Here is a 16,456-nt window from a genome sequence, read left to right on the forward strand (position 1 = left end):
TACTAAACACACATATTTCTTTAAAAAAAAAGACGCTAATTATGACATACGAAGGCCGAGGCGAGAACCGAACCCTCGACCTCACAACTGCGAGACAGCCGTGCTAACCACGTGCGTGCTGACGTCCCTTGTGACGTCATGTCACAAACCTTTTGGAAACGAAGAGCCAATTCTTGGCTGCTGCTGACTACAAAAAAGCTACGACAGTTGTGATATGAAATCTTGATGCCCTCAAAGGGAATTTGGTTGCGACTTTGCTCAAACGAAACTTCTTATCTTATCGATAATGAATGACATTCATTTTCGTAGACGGTGAGCATGTTTTCTCAACATTTGTTCAACAAGATAGGAAGGAGGCCGCACGTTGGTGACTGCAGATCATCCAAACTACTGATAAACAATTAAGGGAGCCACAAGACATTAAAAGTTTGACTTTATATTTTGTCATTATCACCGGCTGTTTACATCGAGTTTCATCTTTTCAAACATTGCATCTGCCCGCTTATGGCTGCAGACACTTGCAGACCTTTTCTTCACTGAACGATGCCACGCACAGTTTGATAATTACAGAACAATTTTGTTTTCAACCAACACGCACATTCAATGTTTTTGTCAACAATCAAGTTGTAAGGCGAGAGTAAGTAAACATATCAAAGTCCAAACGTGTCAAATGCAGTCCAGTCCTCGGACCCCCTCCTTCCAAACTGCGGCGTCTCGTCCGGCTCGGGCCAGGTGAGGCGCAAACACCACCTCTAACCTACGGAGGGCGCTGTCCTGCTCACCCTCGCTCACCGTCCGCTGAAGACGCCGCATCATCAGTCGAACCATCACCTGATTGGCCCACGCCAAGCCCAGGGCCGGGCACACACTCGAGGCAGAAGGACTAGCGAACACAAACCGACACAAGCCAATCAGCATCAAACGTTTTCACCCCACAATTGCACCGCCCAATGTGATGTTACCCCGTGTATTGTTCTGAGCCGCTGAAGATGTCGGTCACCTACAACACACGACAGCACGTTTTGAGTCGATGCAAAGACCGTGCGCGTGCACGCGAGCGCTACCTGGTTGACGCAAAGGACAGCCGAATTAAACTGCTGGCAAAGTTGATGCAGCGTGGACGACAGCGTCAGAAGCTGTTTGGATTTCTCCAGCCAATCGCCGACGCCGAGTTCGGACCTGAAGAGCGACGCCACCGAGTCGACGGCCACAAAGCGGACGAGACGACGAGCCAGCAGAAGCCGAACGCGACGGCTCAGGCACGACTGCAGCGACATCTGACAACACACGAGAGGGACAAAAAAAAAAAAAACACTTCATTTCTTCAATTTCGTTGCCGTCCTGCAAAAAAAAAAAAACACTTCAGGACACAAAGCATTTCTTCTTTTGAGAAGACAACTTTTCACCTCTTAACTCACGCTCAAAGTTTTAAATGCACGGTAGATCCCCTTCAAAGCAACAAAAAGAGCAAAGGTTGGGCGTGACACCCGAGCCGAGGCGCCACGTTTGTGCAAGTTCGGGTCGAACCCGAGTGAGGCGCCGCCATTGTGGCAGCGTCCCATGAATGAGGAAGACACGGACACGTGGGCAACGTGACCGAGGCACCCACCAGATCGGCGGCGTGCTCGACGTAAACGCGGTCGCCCAAGCGAAGGCTGCTGGTCACATGCGGAGGGACGTCAGGGCGAAGACGCGATTGTTCTCTGATCAGCTGCTGCAGGCGTGTGCTGGGAAAAACGTCCTCTGTGCACACAAACACGGCACCTAGATGCGCACACACACGCACACACATCAGCGTACACCAAGGGGGACCAAAGTACAGCATAAGGGCTTATTGAACAACTTCACTATTTCAAACAAAGTAACTGTTGTTGCTAATTTGGTCCACTGGAGGGCGCACTGGCACTGCGAGTCAGGGTTTGCACACACTTGTCCAAAGCAAAAGATGACAAGTTTTTGTAGCTCAGAAAGCCTCCTTCACATAAAATGTTGTGTCTGAAGGAATATTTGAAGAGAATACCAAGAAATGGCATGCGCTTCCAGTTCATGTTTGTTTCTTGCACGGCCACAGGTAAGATGTCGAGGCCAGCGACAACAGAACCGCCTTTCGGAAAAGGTCCCATTTGAATTGGGAGTCCGTTGAGCTTTCCAGATAGACGCGAAAATGTACACAATTATTCACGATGTTAGAGTAAACATCAGGATTTTTAGTGCACGAGTTTTCAGTGCAAACGCAATCTTGAGAAAAGATGATCTGTTTGTGATCTTTATCTTTGCTGCTGTAACACCTCAAATTTCCCCATTGTGGGACTAATAAAGGACATCTTTATCTTTATCTGATTTTGAAAAAAATGGCGCAAGAAAGGAACCTTTCCTGATATCAGATTGCGACAAAGCCCAGACATCTCATCTCTGATTCTGCTGTCCTTTCTTCTCCTGACGCGACTCACTCTCGTCAGTCTGCCGAATGACTTGAGGCTCCGGCTGCAGACGCACACGCTTGTTTAGGCAGCTTTGTGCCTTATATTTCCTAAATGTACATGTAATTAATTGCAGCAAAAATAACTATTTAAATAAATGAATGCAAACTAATTTTCTATTGTTATTGTTTTTTGTCTCAAGCCCCGAATATCCCGGTTGGGCCCACGCAAGCTCAAATTGGGATGAATGTAGCCTCTGAAATCAAATGAGTTGGAGAGCCGTGGCGAGCGACTGACCTGAGTCCAGTCCCCCATGACAGACCGGGTACTGCACAGAGAGACAGAGCTGCAGAGCCAGCTGGGTCTTCCCGACACCGCTCGCTCCAGAAAGCTCAGTCACGCCCCCTACAGGGAGGCCGCCCCTCAGCAGCCCGTCCAACACAGGGCAGCCCAGGCTCAGTCTGAGCCCGGACTCGGCGGCCACCAGAACTGCACACGCAAACACACAGTTTGGTAAGCGAGAGAGCGGCCGTCCGGGGACCGGGCCGGATGTCACCTGTTAGCGGGCGACGGGGCCTGCAGAAGAGAGCGGCGGCCGTCAGGAGTTGCCGGACGTCAGAGGCCGACAGGGAGGTGAGCCTCTGCAGGTCCGGACCCGACATGCACAGTGCATCCCTGACGGATTGGACGCCAGCTGGAGGAGAAGCAGCAGAACAACGTTTGTGCATGCTCAATTGTTACAAGAAGGGCTTGGCTGCTCGATGGGCCACGATTCATCAACAACAAATAAATTGACAACTATTTTTGAAAATACATTCATCGTTGCGAGTCATTGGCCAATTTGAAATGGTCCAAATGGCCAGATGTCAGCCTCTTGCCTGTAAATGTTCTCCAATTTCTGTCGGCCTCCACGAAAGCAGACCAATGATCTTTGTGTTTTGTCAAAATAGAATATTTGCTTTTACTTTTCAAAACAATCATCAACATTTAGGCCAGTCCTTTCATGAATTGAAAAGAGGCGAACCTTCCGTACCATTTGTCGCAGCAAAACGAAATCTTGCAACGATATGTTTTATCATGTTTAACTCCCATAAATGTTTGAACTTGAAATGCAACACGCCAAGCGAGCCTCCAATCGCGCTTGTGTGACGCATTCGTCCTCCTTGTTCGTTTGATGTACTTTAAGAGGAAATGTGGCCACCTTTCTGAAGGGCGTTGATGATCCTCGGATGAAGCTCCAGTTGCCTCCATGAGGACATCTCGTCCCTCTTCGCAAGTTATACATTCGCGGCCATTGCTCGCAACGCCCCAAACTTTCTTCTTCTTTGTTCCTTTATGGCGGTTTGAAAGCAACATACAAGTGCATACCGCCACCTACTGAAGAAGAGTATGCAGCATCTTCATAATCGATATATCAGTTTAATATCACTCAAATTTTTGAAATGTGGTCCCTTCACACACTTAACCTACATAACGCACACCACAATCGTCAAGTCACTGTAACGCTCTCACGAGCGGACTCCCCAAATTTGTTTTTCTTCACTCTGCTCGTCGACTTGCGTCATCAGTCTGTGCCAGTTGGAACGTTCCATTTGGGATCGTGGTCGAGGTTCGAGTGTGATGTGCGTACAAAAAACAGTCCCAATTAAAAATAAAAACCCTGCATGGATATATTAAGTAATTTTCTTGATCAAAAGATGATTTGACTTAAAAGTGACAACTTTTAGATCCTGTTTCAGTCGCTCATTTTTTTCGTCAATAAACGCCACCCAAGGAGACATGACGTCATCGGAACGCGAAACAGGAAGGCGGAAAAAAAAAAGCTAAACAATGACGGATTTTCTCTTTCGCAAGTAGATCAAATGTGAAATTGGGAAATTGAAAAGAAAAACCCAGAAATTCCAAAGAAAAATCCGGAATTCTAAATGAATACTTGTACGTTTATAAGGGAAAGGATGACGACGGACGCTCGATTGGCTGGTTGATGTTTCTGATCGCCAACAATTTCCACTCTTGTTATTGCTCTTCGACGTTAGTCGTGAGTCTCGGTTTTTACATTTGCCTATATGTCCAGGAAGATTGTGACATATAGCAAAACATTTCAATAATTGCTACCGGGAAGTAGCTCAGTGTGGTAGGACTTGGCATGATGACATTGAGGGTTACTGATCGAATCCCGCCGTTGCTTAAAATTACTTATTCCGCCACCGGTTTGCATTTTTGTTTTCCTTGCGTCATTTGTGAAAATCTGTATTAGATTGAGTGCAGCACAAACATCAATATAAAAAAATATGACGTGATGCTTGCGTGCACTATATTTAGCTGAAAACTGAATGTCGATCAGGAGTCCAGAGCATAAAATAACCAGCAACATTTTGTAAAATGCACACTTGTTAGCTTCCGAGAATTTAGAATTTTAGAGTATTTGTTTCAATACATTCAATGGTAATTCACAGAGGTTTATAGTCCGATTGTGCTGATCCTGCTCCTGGCAACACAAGACAATCGCAAAATTGAAGTGACAAGGCCATCTTCATTTTTGTCACGTTACGACAATAATATTGTGAACATAACCTGCTCCCAACTTTGTGACCTCTGACCTTAGCACAATGAGCTCCAGGCTGTGCAAAACCTGCGGGGGGGCGGACATCGATGTGGACCAGGCTCGGGGCAGCGCCGTGTGCACTGGCTGCGGTTCGGTCCTGGAGGACAACATCATCGTTTCCGAGGTCCAGTTTGTGGAAGGAAGTGGAGGCGTGTCCTCTGCTGTGGGACAGTTTGTCTCGACGGATGGTGAGTAAACATTGCGCCCTTTTTCAAAACATTGCTTGAAATCTCAAAATCCAGCCTACAGAATTCTACTCTACAACCACCGACTGAAATAATTTTTTTTCCTCACCGAAAACATAGAATTAAAATTAAACGATCAACTTGATGGCACCGCCTCATGTTTCCTCCAACCCTTTCGTTGAGTCTGCCACTCGGGGAAACTCAAATCCAATTGGGCAAATGGGAGGCAAATAAATCATGCCCCACATCTAGTACTGGAGAAAAACAGAACGTCCAACAGCATCTTTGAAGCCCACCGCCAAAAACGAGCAAATGACAGACACTTGGACGGAAGCACAAATTTTATTTCAAGTGGATGAGGCCGCTTGCAAAAATCATCGTCGTCGTCATCGTCTCACGCTCCAATTGCGTGTTCTGAGCCCACCCAAAGACGCCTTTTTACTTTCCATTGCTGCGTCGTCAACTCCTTCCAGCGCTCGACTAATTCCACGGTGACGACTGGCGCCGTACAACGACGCCAGTCCATGACAGTCACTTTTTTCGGAGCTGGTCGAGTCTACGCCTTTTCCAGCCGAACCCATTTGAGAAGCGGCGGACTCGATGTCCCCTCCCATGGCCTCCGTCCCGTCCACTTGCAATCCGGCAGGCCTCCATCTCGGTGCTGCTGCTAAGAATCCTCCGAGAGCAGGTCCAGTCATGCTTTGAGGTGGTCCTGGGCGGGGGGGCGGCAGAGGGAGGTTAGGGCTTAGTTTGCATATTTAATGAGATGTGCTGACAATTGCCATTTATGCTTCCTGATGTTTGACTATTAAAAAAAAATAAAGCATTTAGAGGGTTTGACCCGGAAAAGGTTTTGTGTCCATTTTGGAGAAGTGGACAGGGGCAATCCAAGCAGATGCAAATTTTTCGTGTCGTTCTTGCCACCACATTGCTAGTTTGAGTCCATACCTGCCATTTGAATGACGTCCTCCGAGGTGGACGCCATCTTCCACCGAGCGTTTGGAATCTCAGCCAAATGTTGCGGCGTCTGCTGCTCAACGTCGCTGACCGAGCTTCTTTGGTGGTCAACATTTTGAAAAGTTAGTCGTCTTTGAGGTTTCACTCGGATGTTGTGAACTTGGCTGACGGACTGGTTCTGAGGCGCAAGCTTGTTTTGAGTTGGGCTGAAGTCGGCTGTGTTTTGGGGAACTGGAATTCCTTTCCAAGGAGGAACGCGAGTATGGGCAAATCTCTGGCGCTGGTTTGTGGCCAACTTGTGAACTGGGCCCAAACCCTGACGCACGTCCTTGAAGCTCCGCTGGGGTTCATGTGGTGAGATGAATTCTGTTTGGCTTACGGGAGACCAGTTGCGTACCGGAGCCGAGTCTTCCGATGGTTTCCGATCGGCGTGCGGCGCGCGTGACGGCTGAAAGCGGCCGTATGTCGAGTCGTCCTCTTCCCGAGACGACGCGGCCTCGAGTCGGTCTTGAGCAGACGACTTCGAAGGACTCAGAGTTGGCATGCGCTCGTTCATCTTTGCAACAAATTTCTGCTTTTGGGAATCGAGGCGCAGCTCGTTTGGGCGGCCTCCGATGGCAACGGCGCCGACGGGTCCCGACTCGGACTCAACTTCTGCCATTAGCGGAGTTTGCTCCGTTTCCGATCGGCGGCTCAGATCATTTCTAGAAATGTGCTGCAAACAGTCCGGAGGCAGATTCTTTGGATCTGCGGGAAAATATTCATCACCTCAACTTGATATTTCAAAGTGTCCACGCTCCCAAAAAAAAAAACTGACCCGTTAGGCTTCCGAAAACGTCGAGCGATCCAAATCCGGGAGTTTCAGCTCTGGAGATGCGATCGGCTGTCAGTCTGTTGATTCCGCTAAGTGGATAGAAGCACCTAACGGTCAACCTGGAGGGGGGGGTGAAGATTTATTTTAGTCCCGGACCTTTGAAATAATTCGCCAACTTTTGCTCCTTTACTTGAACTGAGAATCTCGAGAGATGAAATTGGGTCCATCTGCAATCAGCCGTCGGTCATGAAGGATCTCGTTCTCGTAAAGCATGAAGTCGCCAACCTGTCGAACAACAACAAACGTTTACGCCCACTCGACTCGGGCGGCGAGAAAGCCATCAACCAGCGATACCGTGGCCCGGGTCCCACAAGAATCCAGTCTGAAGTGGAAAAGGACGCGAGTGGCGTCCGTCTCTTTGGGTCGGCAGGCGGGGTCCAGCAGGCTGGTCCTCTCGGGCCGGACCCTCGGCCAGGTGGACGCGGGTCTCGTCACCACCGTGATGATGCCGTCTGCGGAACAGACTGATGCCGCGCAAATTTCCAGTCCAGTCTTTTGGTTTGTGCCAACTTTGACTTCTTGAACGTTTCGTATTTGCGATGAGTAAGACGGAGTGTGCAGCTCACCGATCATGTCTTCAGTTTTGAAGAGGCAGTCTTTGGACGTGGACGTCTGAACCTCCAACGTTCTGGCATCTCGAAGCAGCAGCTTAAACGTCCCATAAAAATTGGACAGGTTAATGTCCTGCAAGGAGAAAAAAAAATCACAAGTTGTCACCGAAACGTTTGTGGCCGAGTGGCGTCGGCCGTCATTTGGACCGCTTCCTCCGGCTCTTACGTCGTACGTGTAGCCGACGGAGAAGACGGGAACTTCCAAGCTGATTTGTCGACTGCGGTTGAGGAGCTTGTAGCCTCTTTGAGCCGCCAGCTGCGGCGTCAGGGGCTCGTGGCCGACGCCCACCTCCCAGAGCGACTCGGCGCCAGGCGGCACGACCACGATGAAGAGGATCGCGCGCTCCAAACACTGCGCCGTGATCTTCGGTGGGACTGCGCGAGACATCGGCGGCAAACGGTCACGCCTTTTCCCCAACGTGAGAAACCAGACGCGTTCTTACACGCACGGAAGACTTGCGCCGTGATGAAGGTGCGATGATAGTACGAGGCGCTCTGGCGCACGTGCGTCAACGTGAAGTTGACGTCGATGGCGTATTGGACCACGCCCTCCCCCATGTACTGTTGGAAGACAAACAGCAGCTGGCTCCATTTTGCCTTTTCAGCCACATTTTCGTTTTTCATTCCTCCGACCGCCAACGTTGAACGAGGCAGCAATTTCCATTCTTGACATCCGCTGAAACGATCCATTGCGAGTGCAAAACCAAAAGTGAGGTGGCAGAATTCTTACCTTCCTGTGAACTTTGGCATCTGAAAAGGGAAGTTGGAGCCGGTAAGCTCGGCTGCCATTAAGGTGCACGACCGGCGTGACGGCGCCACCGCCGCCGTCTTGCGTTGGCAGCAGCGGCCGCTTATTAACGTGGACTTCTTCTAAAACGACATCAGCGGGAATGTTGCCCAGATAGATTGCGAAGGCCCCCTCGTCGCTGGCCGTCTCTAGGGGGAGGAAAGTTGCACCTCTTAAAACGCTGGCCCAGACGACACTTTTGTCTTCCAGTTGCTGTCATGTGCGCAACGTTTTGATTTGCAAAATGACATTTGAGCGACAGCCCAGCTGAGGCTTGGCGACGCGCGTTTGTTTCGTTGCAACAAATTGCGCAACTGTTTGCCGGCGAACGTACGGTCGAGGCTGAAGGGCGGCCGGCAGAGCGGCGGCGTTTGGAGCACCCCGACCATTTGAACTTTGCTTTCGATGCGGCTACCGTCTTGAGACGCCGTTGAAAAGCGATCGTCGTAGAGCAGCGAGATGACAAACGTCTCCTTGTACGTGTTGTTTGCCACCAAACTCTGGAAAACACGCCACAAGTCTTGATGGGCGGTCCTCGTCTGAAACTCGGACCGCTTCGATCTTACCATCGTGTAGCCGCCCTCGGCGCCAAAGGGAACCGAGATTTGGGCCAGCCCGTCTTGTTGGACCAGAGCGAAACCTTTGGCGGCAGCGCTCGACTCATCCAGCATCACGCCGTCCACCTCCAGACGACGCTTCAGACTTTGGAACGTTGCGCCTTCCTCGACGAGAGGCCTCGCCACTCGGGGGACAGCCCAGAGCAGACGAGCGCCGTCATAAGAAACCGAATCTGAAACAACATGATTTATTCCGCCAAGCCGCCCGACGGCGCCCGCCCGTTGCGATGAGGACGTACTGACGATGCAGGACACGGACAAGTCGATCATCACCACCGTCAACTGCCGCTTGTAGACGAGAAAAACGCCCATGGCGACTGCGGGGACGCCAGACACCTGAGGATTCAAGTCAACATTTCTTCCAAAAGGATCCGAATCAGTAACAAGAACAAACACTCGAGTCTCTCCTCACGACTTTCGGCACTCTCTCGAATGAGTCTGCAACGTCCAAACGCGGTGGCAGCTTTTCAAACAAGAGCAGCTCAGTATCGAGCGGTTGCCAGATGCTTGACAAGCAACCATCGAAGCTGCCGCTCCTTTTTGTTTTGGACGCACAAACATCGGATGACCTACTTGGATCAGCCGCGCCTCCGCAGCTTTGTAGGACGCTCGAAGCACCGCCCTCTCGGCGGTCACCATCAAACTGTAACCGGCGCCCTCGGCCTCGGAAATCGACAGCGGCGACACGTGGCCGTCAGCCCGCAGGAACATCAGGCGAGGAGACGAGCTCACCGTCGTCGCAGCCTGAAACGCACCAGCCGAAATGTTTCCAGTTCACAAAGGTGACTTTGCTTGCGTGGCAACCTTTTGGTCGATGTTACCTGTGAGAAAGCCGCCAGCCCCGCTTGGTTGGCCGGTCCCGGCGGAGCGGCGCACGACGCCTCCCGCTGGACGTTCACCTAACGACATGAGCGCAAAACCCGCGGCAGCTGCACAGCCGGCCTTCAACTCCCGGAGCGCCTTCTCACCTCCATGTAGTCCTCCTCGCACACGACCTCTCGCTGGATCCAGCTTAGACCAGAACACGCGGCTGAAAGCGGTCGGCGCACCCACTCGGACGCGCCGTCGCTCACCATCACGTTAAATTGGAACGAGAACACCTGGTCATCCTGAACAAACGACACATTCCAACTTCACACGTCGAGGGCCCGAGAGTCCGCGAGAGGATTTTCATGCGACCTGGATCAGCGTGAAGCAGGAGTAGTACGAAGCTCGGAAGGTGGTGGCGCCGCCCGGCTTGAAGGTGCTGATGGTGTAGCCACAACGTGAGGCCACCGCATTGCTAATGGGGTGCGCGCCGTTGGGATCTACACCCCAAAAAAAAAAGTTGCCAAGGTCGACCAACATTTGCACAGCGACGTGCAAACGTCCCAACGTGTCTGTCGACTGACCTACGGCCTCAAAGTGCACCGTCTGTTCGGAGCGCACGAGAATCCACAGATGACGATCTCGACACGCCCACTCAACTAGATTGGGACCAAAAAAAAAATAATGTGATTCTGATCATCAACGCGGCAAAGAACACTTTTTACTTCACTGGCCCATTTTTCCAACGGATCAGATCAGCAGAGACATTTTTTTAAAAATAGAAATCAGAACATTTACTATTGATTTCCAGACACATGGACAACTTTTAGTTAAGTGATCAAAAATGGTTTACCTTCAACCGTTCCGTTAATCAAGCGGAGAAAAATGAGAAACATGATCCTGGAAACAAGAGCAGTCACGTTCTAGTCTTGTCATTCAAAACAAAATGAAAGCAAAGACACAATTTTCCAAACGCACCCAAACAAGACCGCAGTCGTCCTCATCTTGAAATGAACTCAACTCTCGTTGAGCCAAAGTTGAACCTGCGCAGGCAGTTGCGCTAATAAGCAGGTTGCCATGGGAACGGAGCAAGTGATCACACCAGGCACTGATTGTCGTGCGTGTGCGCGTGTGTGTGTGTGCATTTCTCAGGTCCAGCAAAAACTCCTCTGCTCGGTTCTGGTTTCCACACGAGTGTCGGTAAAGAGTCCCGAGCGCAGACGCTGCAAAATGGTGAGCATTTTCTCATGGTCACGCCGCGCTCACTTTTCTTTTTCATCGTCGAGTCGTCTCATATGGACGACTGAAAGTGACAAAATTAAATAAATACACTATGAAATTTTTGATTAAAATTGTCAATTTATTTGTTTCATTCATTCATTATGTACGTTAATAAGTGCATCATTAAATAATTAAAAGTGTCATTAAGTTTAATTTATTAATTGAATATTAAATAAATAAATGTGTCATGAAATAATTAATTTACCACCGAAAATATGTAAAAAAAAATATATAATTATTGATTTCATTTTCAATTTATGTTAGCTGTCAAACTCGAGCCGTCAAAGTTAGTGACCGGGGCATTGGCACACTCGGGGATCGAAACCCCGACCTTGCGGTTCTGAAGCGACCACTCTTCCGCTGAGCCACGTCACTTTCAGTCATGTGCGCCGTCATTGAAGTTGGCTTGCCTCATCGCGTGCGCGTGCGTGTGCGTGTGTCAGGGAGACGTCAGATCCATCACCTTGGCAACCAGCTGCAGCTCAACCAGCACTGCCTGGACACGGCCTTCAACTTCTTCAAGATGGTGGTCAGCAGACATCTGACGCGTGGACGCAAAACGGAGCACATCATCGCCGCCTGCCTGTACCTGGTGTGTCGCACGGAGGGGACGCCACGTATCCCGTCACGCCGTGCGCGCCACACATGTCGTTGTTCACGTGTACCGCTGAGCTTTCCTGAACCGCTTGTCAGATATGTTGCTGGATCTGAGCGACCTGCTGCAGGTAAAAGTCTCCAACCAAGACGGAAGAAACAGGAAAGCATTTGTGACGCTGACAATTTTTGACGTGTGCGTAGGTCAACGTTTACATCCTGGGGAAGACCTTTTTGTTGTTGGCGCGGGAACTCTGCATTAACGCTCCCGCCATTGGTGAGAACGTCCACACCAATCATCTTCAGTCCGGTGTATATTCCCTTCTTAGATTCTGCACTTCCGTTCAATTTGACTTCAAATTGTGTTTGTATTTTATTTTGTGATTCGTTTGCGTACCACGAGGGGGCGTCGACCTCGCTCACATTGAGAATCGCAAATTTAGCATTTATTGTCCCGCATTCCGTCCTTTTACTGAACATGTTCTTTGTTTTTTGTGCACGACGCTTTGTTCTTGTATCTGCCGAGTATTTTGTGCTCCTATTTGGCCTGTTTTATGCGCTCTTCAGATCCGTGTCTGCTGATCCCTCGCTTCGCTCACATGTTGGAATTTGGGTTGAAGACTCACGACGTGTCCATGACGGCTCTTCGTCTGGTTCAGAGGATGAAGAGGGACTGGATGCACACGGGCCGCCGCCCCTCGGGACTGTGTGGTGCCGGTACGTTGTGGGCGACGCCATTCGTTGCTCAGCCACCTGGCATATTTGAAAAATCGACGGCAGAGAGAGACAATACTTGTGTACTGTTGCTATCTGTTACACACTTGAACAAATATGAATGCTAACCTATCACGTGAAACGCCATCAAAATTAGAATCAATGTTGAGGTAACTTTAAATCTGCAAACTACTTCTTTACATGCACAAGCAGCAACACAAATTTGTTCAACTAAACCATCAAGTCCAACATGACTCTGCCTCTTTTTGTGTCGTGCGCAACTTCAAAGTGGCACTTTGCGTTAAAAAATGTGCCGCGTCGTCTAGCGGGCCTTCACTTGTTTCTTCTTCACTTGCTGCCGTTCATCTTCAGCCCTGCTGGTGGCGGCCCGCATGCACAAGTTCCGGCGCACGGTGAAAGACGTGATCGGCGTGGTCAAAGTGTGTCAAGCCACGCTGAGGAAGAGGTGAGGCGTCCCGCACGGCTGACGCTCGAGGCCCTTTTAGAGACGGCTCCGCCTCGTTTCGCAGGCTCGTGGAGTTTGAGGACACGCCCACCAGCCAGCTGACCATCGACGAGTTCATGAAGGTGGACCTGGAGCAGGAATGTGACCCGCCGTCTTTTACCGCCGCTCAGCACAAGACCAAGATGCAGCAGGTACGCCGCCGTCATCGTCATGCGCCCGTGGCGTGCTTCATGCTGGTCTTCCTCCGTCCGCAGCTGGAGCGCGAGCTGACCAAGAAGTTGAACGAGGTGGAAGGTCAGACCCGACTTCTGCACCACAAGTCAGCGTGAAGTCCTGCTGACCTTTTAGTCTCCTCCCCCCAGGAGAGATCAGTTGCTACCAAGACCAGATTGAGTGTGAGCTGGAGAAGAGCCGACCCAAACTCAAAGGAATCTACGCCGCCTATGTGCACAAAATCGGTGAGCGCCGCCTCCAAAGGCAAGAACTTGAGAAGGCTTTTCACGGAGGAGCCTGAGTGTGGCCGGGTGGTTTTTTTTTTTGTAGACCCGCAGGACAAGGAAATCCCGGCAGACTTGACGTCTGAGCCTGAAGATTGTGACCTCCAAAGCGCCGCCCAGCACCTCACGCAGAACTTCCTGTGCCAAGTCATGCAAGTCGAGGGAGGGTGGGGCCCGAAGGAGCGTGACGACGGCCGGCCCGAGACCATCCCGGAGGAACCCGAGGTGGGGCGAGCTTCAAGCCAGCCGCCCTCCGTGGCCAAGCTTCTGGAAAGTTCGGCTGCTTTGGACCTCCGGCAAAGCTTTCAGATCTTCAGCAAGGACCACGTTGAGCGCGACGTGTCGGGTGAGTCGTGTTTGACAACGGCAAACCATGCAAACCCTTAAAACTTTTGCCTGCTCGCCTTTGCGTTTTGCTTCTGGACTTTCTTCACTGAGGCAGACGAGAATTCGGAGGGCGGCGACCTGGATCTGGACGGCATCGATGAGCTGGAGATCGATAAGGTGAGTTGAGCGATCGGTCAAACGGTGAAGGAGAGTCGTTCTCATCGCCGGCGTGTCCCCTTCAGTACATCCTGAGTGACAAGGAGGTCCAAGTGAAAACGCAGCTGTGGATGGAGCAGAACCAAGAATACCTGCAAGAGCAGAAAGGTTCTCCATCACACAAAGAGTCAACAAAAGACGCCGAGCGATTCACTGACGGATGCACTCGTACGTTTCAGAGAAAGAAGAACAAATTCAAAAAGAGAAGGAACAGGGAACGTACAAGGAGGTTTGTGCGGCGCGGCGGGAAGAGCGCGGCCACCGCCGCTGACGGCGCTGACGGCTCATCTCTTTGCAGCCCAAGACGGCCAAGAAGAAGAAGAAGAAGGGGGGCGGCATCCAGGCGGCCACGGCGGGCGAGGCCATCAAAAAGATGTTGGAGAAGAAAAAGATCTCCGCCAAGATCAACTACGACGTCCTCAAAGACCTCAACGGCGGGCAGACGCCAAGCGAGGCCAGCGGCGCTCCCGCCCCCAAATCGCCCATCAAACCTGCGAGAAAAAGACGTCGGCGTCAGAAGGCGGACAGCGACATCATCGTGGACATGGCCACGAGCGCCACCATCATGGGGAAGAGGTAAAAAACTGATTAAATATTTAATGACATATGTGCCGAATGGCGCCGCCATCTTGAATGTGGCAGAGTGTCCCAACGGGTTCACATGTTGGTCACATGACACATCGCCTGCCAGAACATTTTCGGTTTATTTTGTAGAACTATTTGGACATGTTTGGCAGGCGTGTTTTTTATGGAAAATGTTTAGGAATGGCCACCTGACGAAGCAGCGAAAGCGCCTGTTAAATAAAGCCGTCCGACTTCAAGGTGCCACCTCTGTCCTAAAGGTCAAAGTTCAAATGAAAATAAAGGGGGGAAAAAAATCTCAAAAGGCTGATGTGCTTGGGGAAAAAAAGTCAAGACAGTTTTGGGAATCACTGTCGACGACTCCCGCCACCTTTCGGTTCTGTTGAGTGGTCCGTCTCGTGAGCATGCTCTCTATTTGTGACAGGCTGGGCCCACTCTTCTCGGGAGGACCAAAGAAGAAGCGGCCGTCCAAGGTGAGCGGGCTCTCGACGTCGATGACGTTCGCTCCGCACGATGTGCCGGACGCCCGGAGATCTTTTTCTCTTCCGTCATGGCCGTCACGTAACTCAAACAAACGTGCATCATAACGTGACAAAAGCCACCGTCAATCTGGCCCCGCCCTCGCTCGTTCGTGCCAAGGGAGGCCACTTTTTCAAAAGCGAATCATTTCACGTCAACTTGTTTTTGGCCGCTGACGCTTTTCTTCTCCTTCGTCCGCCGCATTGCTTTTGGCACCGTGCGCGCCGTGCGTCTGTTTTGTCGACCAATTGTGACCGTTGGTCACCTTTTGTTGACCGACGTATATGATATATGGCCTATATGAAAGAGGCTTCGGTCAGATTCGGGGGAAAAAAAAAAAAAACAAGAGTGTTGATGTGAAAAAAACAAAAACATTTATGTGTCTCAAAAAGCCAAAAAAAGAATTCAAAATGAGAATTGACTTGCAGTATGAATTTAGCCAATTTTGAACTTGATCTGACAGGTTGTTTCCGTGACGACCAACACCACCGCAGCAGAACAGGAGCCTGAACCAGAACCTGAACGAGAACCGGAAGTGCAGTCGAGCTGCACCAACACAGCTGAGAGGGAGAAGCAGGAGAAAGGTGACGAAGATGAAGAGGAGGAGGAAGAGGACGACGAGTGTGTCAGCGCTCTGCAGCTTGTTCAACGTCAGCGGACGCCTGAATTGTCAAATTTCACTTTGGCCTCTCATTGATTGATGATCGCTTTTTTTCTTTTGTGCTCTAGATTTTGGCTGTTCGGCAGAGGATGAAGAGGAGATCTTCTAGCTCGGCTCCTTCTCTTTTAAAACTCTTTTTACATCTCTAAAATGATGCAAGTGCAAACTCTTTTAGATTGGGAGAGGAACGTCGCAGATCGAAGACCCACTGAAGACCAAAGGTGCTCGTTGACGTCCTGTGTCATGTGGCCCCGCCCCTTTTTATCAATGTTGATGCTACCCAAGCAGAATGTCAATCAAAACAAAGAAGAAAAATGTCAGTCAAATGTCCACCTTAGTTTCTTTTCTTTTTTTTAATAAAAAAAATATATAAACTGCAGTCCCCTCCAAAAGTATTGGAACAGCAACTTCTCATGTCAACAGCGAAAGATAAGACCACGTGATCTGCGTGACGACGCTCTTTGATTGCTTAGCAAAATTTGGCTGTTTGATTGCTTAGCAAAATTTGGCTGGTGTTTACTGAGGTGTCACGTGACCGCTTCGGACGTCTCGGTCGCTCAGTTTTCAACGTCTGCTTGTCAACACGTGCACGGCTCACCTCCTTCGTGCTCGACGCCGCAGCGCGTCAGGAGCGTGAAGACAGCAGTGAATGGTTTAATGACGTCATAGGCGAGCCTACTCACCCAGCCAATTGGCGCTCTTCTCCAGCCTCCTGCGGTTTGGGAAGTTTGGTCGC

The 16,456-nt window shown here is 50.4% G+C and overlaps 3 protein-coding genes across 5 annotated transcripts; 1 reads left to right on the forward strand and 2 right to left on the reverse strand.

The window, feature by feature from the left end:
- Positions 1-416: 416 nt before the first annotated feature.
- On the reverse strand, positions 417-3,929 carry xrcc3 (X-ray repair complementing 3). 2 transcript variants are annotated; one of them, XM_088286608.1, is made up of 7 exons: positions 3,622-3,928; positions 2,977-3,114; positions 2,718-2,909; positions 1,610-1,764; positions 1,065-1,277; positions 963-1,000; positions 417-883 (listed from the first exon to the last, which is right to left on the reverse strand). In XM_088286608.1, the coding sequence occupies exons 1-7, from the start codon at positions 3,677-3,679 to the stop codon at positions 667-669; spliced, it is 1,011 nt and encodes a 336-aa protein (XP_088142734.1). In that variant the 5' UTR covers positions 3,680-3,928; the 3' UTR covers positions 417-666. The 2 variants fall into 2 exon arrangements, with proteins under 2 accessions (XP_088142734.1, XP_088142735.1); XM_088286609.1 differs by lacking the exon at positions 963-1,000 and having other exon boundaries at positions 3,622-3,929.
- A 271-nt stretch (positions 3,930-4,200) lies between these two features.
- Positions 4,201-16,099, forward strand: brf1b (BRF1 general transcription factor IIIB subunit b). The gene is made up of 19 exons (XM_088285862.1): positions 4,201-4,458; positions 5,026-5,213; positions 11,016-11,096; positions 11,588-11,761; positions 11,838-11,869; positions 11,943-12,015; positions 12,306-12,455; positions 12,825-12,918; positions 12,983-13,109; positions 13,173-13,212; positions 13,281-13,376; positions 13,462-13,761; positions 13,858-13,919; positions 13,985-14,066; positions 14,138-14,187; positions 14,257-14,534; positions 14,965-15,013; positions 15,523-15,709; positions 15,789-16,099. Exons 2-19 carry the CDS (start codon positions 5,030-5,032, stop codon positions 15,827-15,829), a joined length of 2,100 nt encoding a protein of 699 aa, XP_088141988.1. The 5' UTR covers positions 4,201-4,458; positions 5,026-5,029; the 3' UTR covers positions 15,830-16,099.
- Positions 5,534-10,918, reverse strand: LOC148316255 (uncharacterized). 2 transcript variants are annotated; one of them, XM_088285860.1, is made up of 19 exons: positions 10,842-10,918; positions 10,717-10,763; positions 10,448-10,522; positions 10,236-10,363; positions 10,025-10,165; positions 9,878-9,955; positions 9,630-9,800; positions 9,296-9,392; positions 9,006-9,229; positions 8,774-8,939; positions 8,383-8,588; positions 8,102-8,213; positions 7,819-8,027; positions 7,608-7,725; positions 7,336-7,505; positions 7,172-7,266; positions 6,985-7,100; positions 6,159-6,914; positions 5,534-5,922 (listed from the first exon to the last, which is right to left on the reverse strand). In XM_088285860.1, exons 1-19 carry the CDS (start codon positions 10,865-10,867, stop codon positions 5,597-5,599), a joined length of 3,261 nt encoding a protein of 1,086 aa, XP_088141986.1. In that variant the 5' UTR covers positions 10,868-10,918; the 3' UTR covers positions 5,534-5,596. The 2 variants fall into 2 exon arrangements, with proteins under 2 accessions (XP_088141986.1, XP_088141985.1); XM_088285859.1 differs by having other exon boundaries at positions 8,096-8,213.
- Positions 16,100-16,456: the final 357 nt, after the last annotated feature.

Source organism: Idiotropiscis lumnitzeri, chromosome 21, assembly GCF_059441095.1.
Source record: "Idiotropiscis lumnitzeri isolate Australia: NSW breed Sydney's pygmy pipehorse chromosome 21, RoL_Ilum_1.0, whole genome shotgun sequence".
Taxonomy (NCBI): Eukaryota; Metazoa; Chordata; class Actinopteri; order Syngnathiformes; family Syngnathidae; genus Idiotropiscis; species Idiotropiscis lumnitzeri.

Coding starts and splice junctions, on each gene's coding strand:
- LOC148316255 (XM_088285859.1), bottom strand. CDS start 10,867: ATGAGGACGACTGCGGTCTTGTTTGG. Junction 10,166..10,235: donor CCTGCTTCACGCTGATCCAG/GTCGCATGAAAA, acceptor TCGTTTGTTCAG/GATGACCAGGTGTTCTCGTT. Junction 8,589..8,773: donor GCCGCCCTTCAGCCTCGACC/GTACGTTCGCCG, acceptor TCCTCCCCCTAG/AGACGGCCAGCGACGAGGGG.
- brf1b (XM_088285862.1), top strand. CDS start 5,030: ATGAGCTCCAGGCTGTGCAAAACCTGCGGGGGGGCGGACATCGATGTG. Junction 5,214..11,015: donor ACAGTTTGTCTCGACGGATG/GTGAGTAAACAT, acceptor TGCATTTCTCAG/GTCCAGCAAAAACTCCTCTG. Junction 14,067..14,137: donor ATACCTGCAAGAGCAGAAAG/GTTCTCCATCAC, acceptor CGTACGTTTCAG/AGAAAGAAGAACAAATTCAA.
- xrcc3 (XM_088286608.1), bottom strand. CDS start 3,679: ATGTCCTCATGGAGGCAACTGGAGCTTCATCCGAGGATCATCAACGCC. Junction 2,910..2,976: donor GCCCCGTCGCCCGCTAACAG/GTGACATCCGGC, acceptor TTGCGTGTGCAG/TTCTGGTGGCCGCCGAGTCC. Junction 1,278..1,609: donor TCGAGCACGCCGCCGATCTG/GTGGGTGCCTCG, acceptor GTGTGTTGTCAG/ATGTCGCTGCAGTCGTGCCT.